The 13,054-nt window shown below is 37.9% G+C and overlaps 2 protein-coding genes across 2 annotated transcripts in view; both read left to right on the top strand.

The window, feature by feature from the left end:
• Window positions 1–7,102, top strand: part of LOC107750558 (sentrin-specific protease 5-like) — a 13,846-nt gene extending 6,744 nt beyond the window's left edge. The window contains exons 4-11 of the mRNA XM_016566015.1: window positions 3,945–4,056; window positions 4,170–4,317; window positions 4,417–4,464; window positions 4,724–4,801; window positions 5,840–5,977; window positions 6,156–6,239; window positions 6,357–6,407; window positions 6,642–7,102. Coding sequence (XP_016421501.1) covers window positions 3,945–4,056; window positions 4,170–4,317; window positions 4,417–4,464; window positions 4,724–4,801; window positions 5,840–5,977; window positions 6,156–6,239; window positions 6,357–6,407; window positions 6,642–6,752 — 770 coding nt within the window. The 3' untranslated portion in view covers window positions 6,753–7,102. The remainder of the gene's footprint in view (window positions 1–3,944; window positions 4,057–4,169; window positions 4,318–4,416; window positions 4,465–4,723; window positions 4,802–5,839; window positions 5,978–6,155; window positions 6,240–6,356; window positions 6,408–6,641) is intronic.
• An 807-nt stretch (window positions 7,103–7,909) lies between these two features.
• The window catches only part of LOC107750559 (eukaryotic initiation factor 4A-I-like), a 10,017-nt gene continuing 4,872 nt past the window's right edge, over window positions 7,910–13,054 (top strand). The window contains exons 1-6 of the mRNA XM_016566016.1: window positions 7,910–7,978; window positions 10,220–10,268; window positions 11,631–11,763; window positions 12,047–12,186; window positions 12,550–12,718; window positions 12,885–12,994. Coding sequence (XP_016421502.1) covers window positions 7,956–7,978; window positions 10,220–10,268; window positions 11,631–11,763; window positions 12,047–12,186; window positions 12,550–12,718; window positions 12,885–12,994 — 624 coding nt within the window. The 5' untranslated portion in view covers window positions 7,910–7,955. The remainder of the gene's footprint in view (window positions 7,979–10,219; window positions 10,269–11,630; window positions 11,764–12,046; window positions 12,187–12,549; window positions 12,719–12,884; window positions 12,995–13,054) is intronic.

The raw sequence follows: 13,054 nt of genomic DNA on the forward strand, positions 1-13,054 counted from the left end.
TTTTGCATCCAATGTCTACTTTAAAACAGTAATATACTGAACAAAATTATAAACGCAACACTTTTGTTTTTGCCCCCATTTTTTATGAGCTGAACTCAAAGATCTAAGACTTTTTCTATGTACACAAAAGGCCTATTTCTCTCAAATATTGTTCACAAATCTGTCTAAATCTGTGTTAGTGAGCACTTCTCCTTTGCCGAGATAATCCATCCACCTCACAGGTGTGGCATATCAAGATGCTGATTAGACAGCATGATTATTGCACAGGTGTGCCTTAGGCTGGCCACAATAAAAGGCCACTCTAAAATGTGCAGTTTTACTGTATTGGGGGGTCCGAAAACCAGTCAGTATCTGGTGTGACCACCATTTGCCTCACGCAGTGCAACACATCTCCTTCGCATAGAGTTGATCAGGTTGTTGATTGTGGCCTGTGGAATGTTGGTCCACTCCTCTTCAATGGCTGTGCGAAGTTGCTGGATATTGGCAGGAACTGGAACACGCTGTCGTATACGCCGATCCAGAGCATCCCAAACATGCTCAATGGGTGACATGTCCGGTGAGTATGCTGGCCATGCAAGAACTGGGATGTTTTCAGCTTCCAGGAATTGTGTACAGATCCTTGCAACATGGGGCCGTGCATTATCATGCTGCAACATGAGGTGATGGTCGTGGATGAATGGCACAACAATGGGCCTCAGGATCTCGTCACGGTATCTCTGTGCATTCAAAATGCCATCAATAAAATGCACCTGTGTTCGTTGTCCATAACATACGCCTGCCCATACCATAACCCCACCGCCACCATGGGCCACTCGATCCACAACGTTGACATCAGCAAACCGCTCACCCACACGACGCCATACACGCTGTCTGCCATCTGCCCTGTACAGTGAAAACCGGGATTCATCCGTGAAGAGAACACCTCTCCAAAGTGCCAGACGCCATCGAATGTGAGCATTTGCCCACTCAAGTCGGTTACGACGATGAACTGCAGTCAGGTTGAGACCCCGATGAGGACGACGAGCATGCAGATGAGCTTCCCTGAGACGGTTTCTGACAGTTTGTGCAGAAATTCTTTGGTTATGCAAACCGATTGTTGCAGCAGCTGTCCGGGTGGCTGGTCTCAGACGATCTTGGAGGTGAAGATGCTGGATGTGGAGGTCCTGGGCTGGTGTGGTTACACGTGGTCTGCGGTTGTGAGGCCGGTTGGATGTACTGCCAAATTCTCTGAAACGCCTTTGGAGATGGCTTATGGTAGAGAAATGAACATTCAATTCACGGGCAATAGCTCTGGTGGACATTCCTGCAGTCAGCATGCCAATTGCATGCTCCCTCAAAACTTGCGACATCTGTGGCATTGTGCTGTGTGATAAAGCTGCACATTTTAGAGTGGCCTTTTATTGTTGCCAGCCTAAGGCACACCTGTGCAATGATCATGCTGTCTAATCAGCATCTTGATATTCCACACCTGTGAGGTGGATGGATTGTCTTGGCAAAGGAGAAGTGCTCACTAACACAGATTTAGACAGATTTGTGAACAATATTTGAGAGAAATAGGCCTTTTGTGTACATAGAAAAAGTCTTAGATCTTTGAGTTCAGCTCATGAAAAATGGGGGCAAAAACAAAAGTGTTGCGTTTATAATTTTGTTTGGTGTATGTCCTTTAGTAATGATTATTTCATTTATTCACTATACTATTTACTATTAATGTCTCATTTCAGTTTTTGTTTGGCTCTAGTTTTGTATTTATTCCAGTTTATATGAAAAGGTTCATGTAGCGTGGATTAAAATTCATTTACAGAGTAAATCCTTTTCACTGAACGTGTTAAAAATAAGTTTGAAAAAGTTGTGGGAAGCATGGTGGTGGTGACCCTTAAGGCGAGCGATCGTGGTGGTGTAGTTCGTTTATATACTAAGTTTAGCTTTTAAGTTCTGGCGCTTTTATTTAAGCTTCAAAATTAATAAATGTTAATATTATTTTGTGAAGATTATCTTGTTGGACAACGTGTAAGTTTCATGAACTATGGTTGAACACAGAGCTTATTTTTTGCGATAATCCAAAAGCCTATGGAAAAATCCTAAAGGCTTTTTATCGAGGGAACCATGCCGATCCGCCTACAAAGTGACGTCATAGTTCCCCCACTCTACTGGCTGGTCATGTACTTGCTCAAATATTGATTTCGGATCATTTTTAACCAAAAAAAGTTACGGACTGCAGCTTTAATTGCATGAAGAGCAAATACTGACACGGACTGAGATCAGTTTAAACATACAGACACACTCTGTGCTTGTTATTGTTTTCATGTTTACAATATGAGCAACAATGCAAATTTCGCTGAATATCCAAACGATAGCAAATGTGCCATTCATTTTACAACAGTTCAACAAAAAAGGTAATATTAAGTGAACATTTTACATTTTAAATGTAGCCTACATTTTAAACAGAATATTGTCATGTTTGTTCTATTTTGCAACGAAATAATAGTTCCAACGAAATCCGTAACATCTGGTGTGCGTCTCCAAGCAACATACAGCGGTGTTTAGTTGACAGTTTACAAATCTGCGGCTTTGAACGATTCGGAGAGTCAGTGATTAATAACCCATTCATAACTACAGCATTTTGCTTTGTTACTGAATGAATGAATGAATGACACGATGCCTGGCTCATTAAGACAGCGACTTGCCGCCACCTATTGGCGGTTTTATTTTTAAATCTACAAGTATCACTTCGATTTGCCATCATTTAATGCTTTATTTATTATATATTAATAATACACTTAATGGAATGTTAAGAATATGACATAAAACATGACATTAAGACATAAGATTATGATTGGTTTATAATACTAAGAAAACACTTTCTATTTGTATCACAGAATAAGGCAGAAAATAAATTTTATAGCTTACAAACCATATATTGTTGCAATCGTTTATTGTCTTCACGTTTTAGGTTTATGCTTGTTGATAGTGGGATGTCTTTGTCCATATTAGGGATTTCCTGGCATGTCAAAAATTATTATTACTTCTCATATGAGTCCGTTTTGGACTTTCTGTGTGAGAGCGCCCTCCGGCTTTGAGTATGAATGAAACATACACCGCATGAGAGTGTTCAGCGCTCTGTAATGTTCACACCGTTTTGGATACGAATAAAACGTATCCAAAAAGATGTGACTATCTTGTCTCTTTTAATTTAAATCTAGAGTTATTGACACTGGCCCTTAAAAAACCTCTATGTGAACATACTTGCCCGAAAAAAGTGCAGGGGAAGAGTTAAGGTTTTATTAAATGTCGAGAGGACACGTCCTCCGCGTTTTCTACGGCCACGCTGCAGGGAGCCACCGCAAAGGGATGAAAGAGCCTCTAGAGCCATGGGTTGCCGACCCGTGGACTAGCTGATGCTAACTATACTTAAGCTATTGACATAAAACTGGCATTAAGAAGATTTTTTTAAAGCTTTATTTCATTTCCAAATCATCCAGACTGCCTGTTTAAGTAGACGAATGAATTTTCTCACATAATTTGGTGTTTAAATGGATAGGGCTGGGTATCGAGTTCGATACTTTTTAGGCACCGACCGAATTGCCTCGATACCATCGAGTATCGAAAAACGTCTTGTCGTTCGGTACCAAATTTCGATACCTAAGGGGTTAATCTCATCAGCGTCAGTGAGCCAATAAGCCTGCAGCACTTGCCGGTGTGTTCGACTAGAAGGTGCGGCGCAGATCGATCATCCGCGAGAACGATTCGAAAGCGCACTGAGCAGTCTGCTCTCTTTAGCTCTCGTGGTTGGTATCGAAAAAAGTATCGTTCAGGAACCGGTATCGAAGTCAAGGTATCGGTATCGATATCGAAAATTTTTGAACGATACCCAGCCCTATAAATGGATGACATGTTCTAAACTCTGTGCTGGTTGTACCTCATGCATGCATATATTTATTTCTCAGGTCTTCTTGATGAGTACCTTCAAAAGTATGGAAGTCTAATTCCTGTACATTCAGATGATGTTGTTGAGGAACTGAAGGGCATCTTCAATGAGGACTTCTCTCAGCCCCACAGGTCTCACACATGCACAACCTCAAATACAAATACAAATATACATGTCTTTGTGCATGCATACATACATCTCTGGAAGGTAGTCAAGGTACTAAAGTTTTTTTGTGTGCCCACAGGAAAGTCATGGTGCAACATTTAATTCAGTCCTACCAGAGATCAGCAGGGACTGCCATGGTGAAAGGGTTTCGGGTGAATTACAAGCGTCATGTTCTGACAATGGATGATCTTAGCACCCTCTATGGACAAAATTGGCTCAATGACCAGGTGAGTTTTGAGTTATAAATGCACAGCACTATTTTTCATAATTCTGCTTTTCTCTGTCTTACTTAATGCACACATTGTTCTTTCATCTGATTTCTTAAGGTCATGAACATGTATGGAGACCTTGTGATGGATTCAGTGCCTGAAAAGGTGATTATTTTTAGGTTTTTCTAATTTCTCCTATGTAATTTTCCTATTTTCATATTAGTTAACCTGATCCTAGTTCAACCTTAGTAACAAAAGTTGTGAAATACAAATGTATCCTGCACTGTTCAGTAGTCAAAGTATATAAGAAGTGAACATTTTTAAGTAGTAGTAGTTCAGTTTTATCGTTGTTGTTGATTGTCAGGGAAAGTTCATTTTTTATTTAGTTGTGTTTAGTGTTTTGTTATGTCTTCTCCATTTTCAGGTGCACTTTTTCAACAGTTTCTTTTATGACAAGTTGAGGACCAAAGGCTATGATGGAGTGAAACGGTGGACAAAGAATGTAAGAAAACTGTAAACCTCTTATTATTTTATTTGATGTGTACTACTGTTTAAGAGGCGTCATTTAATATATTTTAATATATTTTAAAACGAGTGCTGTCAAATGATTAATCGCGATTAATCGCATCCAAAATAAAAGTTTTTGTTTACATAATATATGTGTGTGTGCTGTGTATATTTGTTATGTATATATAAATACACACACATACATGTATATATTTAAGAAAAATATGTTACCTTTATATATTAAATATATTTATATATAATATAAAACATAAGAATATAAATATATATACACATGTAAATATTTTCAACATATATACTGTATGTGTGTGTATTTATACGTACATAATAAATATACACAGTACACACACATATATTATGTAAACAAAAATAAAAGTTTTTGTTTACATAATATATGTGTGTGTGCTGTGTATATTTGTTATGTATATATAAATACACACACATACATGTATATATTTAAGAAAAATATGTTACCTTTATATATTAAATATATTTATATATGATATAATTTATATGAATATAAATATATACATGTAAATATTTTCAAAATATATACTGTATGTGTGTGTCTTCATATATACATAATAAATATACATTGTACACACACATATTATGTAAACAAAAACTTTTATTTTGGATGCGATTAATCACGATTAATCGTTTGACAGCACTATTTAAAATGTAACTTGTTGACTTGATTGCAAAGCTGCTTAATATTTTTGTGGAAATTGTATTTTTTATATTGAGGATTCTTTGATGAATAGAAAGTTCATAAGAACAGCATTTATTTGCAATATATTATAAGTGTCTTTCTTTTACTTTTGATCAATTACTGACCCCATACTTTTGAAGTGTATCATCTTATTATGTATGATCTTATTATGTGCATTACATAATCATGTACTATGTAATGATCAATTTATTTGGGTCCGTTCTTAGTGATAATCCTTAAAGCAAATCAGCAGAACTTTTCTTGATATGCTTTTTTATTTATACAAGTACAAACATGTTTTAGGTGGACATCTTCCAGAAGGATCTGTTGTTGATTCCCATTCATTTAGAAGTGCACTGGTCACTGATCTCGGTTGATATTAAACAGCGCTCCATCACATACTTCGATTCTCAGAGAACCCTTAATCGCCGCTGCCCCAAGGTAAAAGCCCTACAAAAATATTGTGTTTTCTGTACAGTCAAAATCTTCTCCACAAGCGATGACATTTCTTTGAAATTGTGTGTAATGTCTAAAACATTATAATAAGTAATACATTCTTAACCTTTGTTTTTAATGTTTGTAATTTATCTCAGCCAAATAAATTTTTTTCTCTCCACAGCATATTTTTAAATACCTGCAGGCAGAAGCCATGATAAAAGAGAAGAGAGATTTTCTCACAGGGTGGAAAGGCTTTTTTAAAATGGTGAGGCCAGTCATTGCAGTGACTGGTACCATAAATTGCTACTTGACCTTTTTGTAATGTCTAATGCTGTTCAGTTGTTTAAATGACAATTAATAGAGCCTCTCTTTTTTGTTACAGAATGTTGGCAGACAGAATAATGACAGTGACTGTGGTGCATTTGTCCTGCAGGTTTGTATATGCATCATCTTCATTCTGAAGCTTTATGAGTGGTTGATAAGATTCGGATTAACTGACACAGTATTGTACATTTATAGCTGTTTATCCAGAGGAGAATCCATTAAGCTCTATTAAAAACCACAAGAAATATGTCAGAACATATGTTGTTTGAGATGTCTTTTCCTCAGTTACACACACAAGATTTACCTCTTATTTCTCTTTTTATTTTCTCCACCTCCATTTTAGTATTGCAAGTGTCTCGCATTGGGTCAGCCCTTCAGCATCAGTCAACAGGACATGCCCAAGCTGAGGAGACTTATGTACAAAGAACTGTGTCATTGCAAGCTGTCACTGTGATATTTGTTTAAAGACTGCACAGCCAAGATACATTTGTCCAAAAAGCCTGAGAGACTTCTCACTGAGGATATTTCATCCTCGCTCACGTTTGTTTTCATTTTGTATAAACTTTTTGTTTGTTTTCGTACTGGAGCCCAACATCTTGACTGAGAGATCTGAGGTGATTTACGATTGACAGCCTGTCTTGCCCTTGTGACATACTGCCTAAATGGAACAGTCTGTTTTCGGCTTTTTTTCTGTGTATAAAGATGTTGCAAAACTTCTGATCTGAAATGTTGGCATGAGAGTAACTGTGCTCTAATGCAAGTGACAAATCATGTCTGCAGTTTTGTTCTTAATAAATCGTCTTAAGAAAATAATGATCTGTGTACTCATCAGAACACTTAAATTATTATTTTGTTAGTCACATTGCAATTAATGACGACATGAAATGGCCAGGATTTATTATGAAAGGTTATGGAATCAACATGTCAGTGAGGTATTGTCCAGTTATGCTGTGTTCACCCTTATTCAAACTGGAAATAATACCAGTAAGCTGGTTTTTCCTCAAAGCATATTTATATGGACTATTAAATGACCCACTAAGAACACCAGCTGTGAATCATAAATGACTCACTTGCAACATTTATGTACAGGAAAACAGCTCTTGGGTAATAAGGGAAGGGTCATCTCTGTATTTTCTGGAAGTGAGCACATTAGTGTTTGACATAGTAACAGTTTTTTTTTTTAAATTAAAATACTGTTAGCAACAGTTCAAAAGCAAACAAAAAAATTGAGAGGGCAAACGGAAACACAAAATTATGTAGAAAATGTAAAGACACATAAACATTATGAAAGTACCTTTATGGACTATTAAAATCCGATTATCAAATTGGTTCTCTTATCTTGTTTCTTTAGTCAGTCACATTTTTTTAAATATGAATTATCACCTCAAATTTCAGGGCTGAAAGGTTTTTTAAAAGGTATATTCTTGAAAACCAAACGTCAAATTTCTTAAAGAAAGGGCAAAACTGGTTCAATTTACAGCTAGGATTTTCGTGACGTCTTCAAACAGGCGGTATCAATCGTTTCTGGACCAATGGGAAGTCACGCTGGGCGGGTGTATAATCTGACTGATCGGGACGATGTCCAATCAATGAGCTTTGGTGGTCGTCACGGTTTAAGTATTTGCGCGTTTCCGCCAGTCTACAGTCCTTTGTAATAATGTCGTCTGAACATGAGGATAGGTGAGATTGCGTGCTCGAATAATTTTTTTCCCCTGTTTGTGGTAATGGTGCCCGTTTACTTGAAAAGTTCAGTCAGTATCACTGATTTCACATGATTTGTTTGAGAATATTTAATATTTGTCTTTCATCAGCGATTCAAAAGCTAGCATTATCAGCCGGTTTGGCACGTTCGTTCTCTCTGTTCCCGCCTCGTTAAAATGTTTTAGAAAAGCGTGTGTTCACCAGGTAACGTTAGTGTAAGTACAAGTCATTTTATTTGTGTTATATCCGTGAAGTTTAAGTCTTTTAAAAGGGTTTTGTAACGTCTATTCGATGTTCCGTTAGAATGCCGGCTCTTGTGACGCAACGTGTCTCACGCGCTCGTTCAGTTCCTCGTGTGACCTGCGCGTCCATGCGGCACATGGTCGCTCCCTTCTACCCATTTTAAACAGATTACCTGCATTTCTAAGATTTATTGTAATGTGCTTTACGTAAAAACTCAGTGTCTGGTGCCATGTAATATTAAATCTGTGTTTCATGAGGATAGGTGAGATTGCGTGCTCGAATAATTTTTTTCCCCTGTTTGTGGTAATGGTGCCCGTTTACTTGAAAAGTTCAGTCAGTATCACTGATTTGTTTGAGAATATTGAATATTTGTCTTTCATCAGCGATTCAAAAGCTAGCATTATCAGCCGGTTTGGCACGTTCGTTCTCTCTGTTCCCGCCTCGTTAAAATGTTTTAGAAAAGCGTGTGTTCACCAGGTAACGTTAGTGTAAGTACAAGTCATTTTATTTGTGTTATATCCGTGAAGTTTAAGTCTTTTAAAAGGGTTTTGTAACGTCTATTCGATGTTCCGTTAGAATGCCGGCTCTTGTGACGCAACGTGTCTCACGCGCTCGTTCAGTTCCTCGTGTGACCTGCGCGTCCATGCGGCACATGGTCGCTCCCTTCTACCCATTTTAAACAGATTACCTGCATTTTTAAGATTTATTGTAATGTGCTTTACGTAAAAACTCAGTGTCTGGTGCCATGTAATATTAAATCTGTGTTTTGTTTGTAGATGTAGGCCTAAAAATGAGAAAATATGTAGGGCACATGGCCTTTCTTGGGCGAGACAATAGGGTGGTCTGGCAGTGTAGGCCCAAGGCCTATCCTCAGATAGCTGTCCTCTTTTTAAAAATAAAATTGTCTATGTAACAAATTATAGACTAACACTTTTTTTTTATTTTTTAAGAAAAAGAATCCATGCCGTCGGTGAAAATATTGCTAGTATATTTTGTCTAGAAATAAATGTCGTCATGTATTGGTATAATACCGAGTTGACGCACAAGCTTATTTTATAATAACCTCCTTTTAAATGATTGAGTTTTGTTACCGACGCGTTAATGTGATTTAGTCGAGCCACGTTGGTAATGGCGCTGAGCGAAAATGGCCGCCTCTTGGTCGTTTTACGAGGTTACGATATCAGTGTCTTTAAAAAAATAAATCTAACGCTGTTTTATGAGTATTGCAAATAATTAATGTAAATCGTCGTCGAAACCGGTGTGAAACCCAAAAGAAAACGTTGGACAGAATGATAGCCTCGGTCACCGTTCACTTTAATTTTATGGAAAATGGTAACGTTACAGTAAAAGTGAACTCTGACTGAGGCTGTCATTCCCCTTTTGTGTTCCATAGACTAAGTCGTGTTTAAGTTTGAGTAAGATTTTTTTTTTTGCCTGAAACTTCTCTTAAGGTCTTTTAGATATTTTAACAATAGATTAATACATGCAAGTTAAGTTATGGGATGTCTGCCTGTAGGTAATCCCCCTACACTATGGGACTGGGTAACTCAAATATTGGTTTAGAATCCACTCAATCTGTTTAGTCTTACGTTTGTGAAAATGTGCCCCTCATTTTATGGAAAATGGTAACGTTACAGTAAAAGTGAACTCTGACTGAGGCTGTCGTTCCCCTTTTGTGTTCCATAGACTAAGTCGTGTGTTTAAGTTTGAGTAAGATTTTTTTTTTTGCCTGAAACTTCTCTTAAGGTCTTTTAGATATTTTAACAATAGATTAATACATGCAAGTTAAGTTATGGGATGTCTGACTGTAGGTAATCCCCCTACACTATGGGACTGGGTAACTCAAATATTGGTTTAGAATCCACTCAATCTGTTTAGTCTTACGTTTGTGAAAATGTGCCCCTTGGAGGGTTTTTTTTTTTGCCTCACAACTGAATTTTACATAAAAGCTATACTAATTACAACTTCTGGTTTCAGACCCAGAGACAATGGCCCTGAGGGGATGGAGCCAGATGGTGTCATTGAGGTTGGTGACTCTTAAAAGCCATTGCACCTATAGTTTTAATAAGCACATTTGATTTTTTTTTTCTTTAATTATAAACTGGTAAGAACTGATTCAGGTTTGTTGTTGCAACTTGTAGAGTTTCTGTTTTTTTCCTTTGAGGAAAGTGTAGCAGACTTTTCCAAAAAAAAAAAAAAGTGTGGCAAACCCTTCAGTTTTATAAGCATGTTCCCTATCACTGGGCAAGGCTGTGACTGTCAATGGCATAAAGTCTTATATCTGTTAGTGGCAGAGCAAATCAGGGCCATATACATCCCAGTCAGCTCAAGACAGTAGGCGCCATTACAGATTTGCCCAAAACTTTGGCGATATTTTATAAATGTCGATTAAAAAAGTATTGCGAAATGAAGGCGTTTCCATTAACCAATGTTATGCGACTAAAACGTAACCTTTGCCTCTCGCAATAAGTCATGGCAACGGATTTTGATGGATTTTGGCTATATTTATTGAAAGGAGGCGTATGCGTGTATCTTTACAGAAGCAGCACAGAGAGCTGCTTCAGAAACGTGCGTGGCGCGGCTGGATTCTGGAATAAACGCAAGCATTGTGGCCGCAATCAGCTTCAGTGGCCGTATCAGAGCCACATTGCACCGCAGACGTGTGCAGTGTAAATTGTCTAAGCATTAAGGGTAGGGAAAGCCCCTTATACTGGAGAGCGGCCAAGTATGAAGTGTTTTCTGGAGGTTATAGTACATTGAAGAATGATCATATGACTTTTTACATACGCCATGTGACCTGTAAATGCGAAAAAGCCGTTTTCCATTGCAGTTTTGCGAATTATTCCTTTTTCACATTGCCTAAAAACCACCATGTGAGCGTAAAAACTTTTGTGATATATGGGCGTTTTTGCGAAATTGACGTGTTTCTATTACGCATTTTCAATTCGCAATTTCAGTTTGCGCAATTTGAAGGGTAATGGAAACGCGCCTAGTGAGAAAATACTTTTTCATGGTATGGGCACAGATACTTGTCAACAATTGTTTGGTATGGAGATTTTCCCCCCTTAAATTATATTTGAATATACGTGTGCTGAGCAAAGGGTCTGATTACTTAGGACCATGTGATATTTCAGTTTTTTTTTTTTAATAAATCTGCAAAAATGTCAACAATTCTGTGTTTTTCTGTCAATATGGGGTGCTGTGTGTACATTAATGAGGAAAAAAAATTAACTTAAATGATTTTAGCAAATGGCTGCAATATAACAAAGAGTGAAAAATTTAAGGGGGTCTGAATACTTTCCGTACCCACTATATATATATATATATTTATTTGTGTGTTTAACACATTATTATTATTTTTATTTTTTTTTATTTTTTTTTTTAACAGAGCAACTGGAAGGAGATTGTTGATAGTTTTGATGATATGAACCTGCGAGAGGCACTTCTCAGAGGAATCTATGCTTATGGTTTTGAGAAACCTTCCGCCATTCAGCAGAGGGCAATTCTCCCTTGTATCAAGGGTATGTAAGACTTAATTGGTCTGTCTGCGTTTGTCACTTAATTCTGTAATATAAGAAGTTAATTCACACCCTTATTAATTGGGCAAGGCGGTGTCTGTCGGTGACACTGACCTATATCTAGTAAGGGCAAATGAAATAAAGCCTATATTCATCCCAGTCAACTCAGTTCAGTGAGGCATAGACTGTTTCATGGTATGGGCACAAGCTGCCTTGGTACTGTAACCGTGAAACTCCATGTGATTGAATGGGCATTTGTTAATATTCAGCTTTTTTTTGTCTGTAGGGTATGATGTCATCGCACAGGCTCAGTCTGGCACAGGAAAGACAGCCACCTTTGCTATCTCCATCCTGCAGCATATTGATGTGGAGATGAAGGCTACACAAGCTATGGTGCTGGCTCCTACCAGAGAGCTCGCCCAACAGGTGAGAACCGTTACTCATTCAGGTTTGTTATAGCACTCTGTACTAGCTCTGCCTTTTTGTTGGAGGTTTTGGGAGACACGGAAGACAGTGTGACAAGAGTTTAAGCATGCCCCCTATCACTAGGCAAGGCTGTGTCTGTCAATGACACAGTCTTATATCTGTTAGGAGCAGAGAAAATAAAGGCAATATTCATCCCAGTCAGCTCAACACAGTGAGAAAAGACTGTTTCATGGTATGGGCATAGATACTTGTCAAATCTCTTTTAAGATGCTTTTGCAGTTACTTGAGCACAGGTGGTTTTTCAGATCAAGTTAAATGGAGTTGATCTTTTAGCTATTGCTAAAATGTTTTTGTCCTCCTCAGATTCAGAAGGTGGTGCTGGCTCTTGGAGACTACATGGGGGCAACCTGCCATGCCTGCATTGGTGGCACCAATGTCCGTAATGATGTTCAGAAGCTCCAGGCTGATGTGCCCCACATAGTGGTTGGAACCCCTGGCCGTGTGTTTGACATGCTCAACCGCAGATATCTTTGTAAGTGCGGGTGACAATCGCTTGTTTCAGTGGACTGTCTTATTTGAGACTTGTACTAGAATTCTTAACTACCTGTTCTCTTGTTGTTAAGTTATAAGTTTAATAACCTTCTGTATGCCAATGGCTTGGAAATGACTGTCTTTGTTTGATTTATTTTCTTTTTCAGCTCCCAAATATATAAAGATGTTTGCGCTGGATGAGGCAGATGAAATGTTAAGCCGTGGTTTCAAGGACCAGATCTATGAGATCTTTCAGAAGTTGGCCACAGATACTCAGGTAAACCAATTTTTTTTCTTTTCTTTTCTTGGAGCCCACACCAAAGTCCCTCTCCTACCA

This window comes from Sinocyclocheilus rhinocerous, unplaced genomic scaffold (assembly GCF_001515625.1).
Source record: "Sinocyclocheilus rhinocerous isolate Xijiao unplaced genomic scaffold, SAMN03320098_v1.1 scaffold19, whole genome shotgun sequence".
Classification (NCBI taxonomy): Eukaryota; Metazoa; Chordata; class Actinopteri; order Cypriniformes; family Cyprinidae; genus Sinocyclocheilus; species Sinocyclocheilus rhinocerous.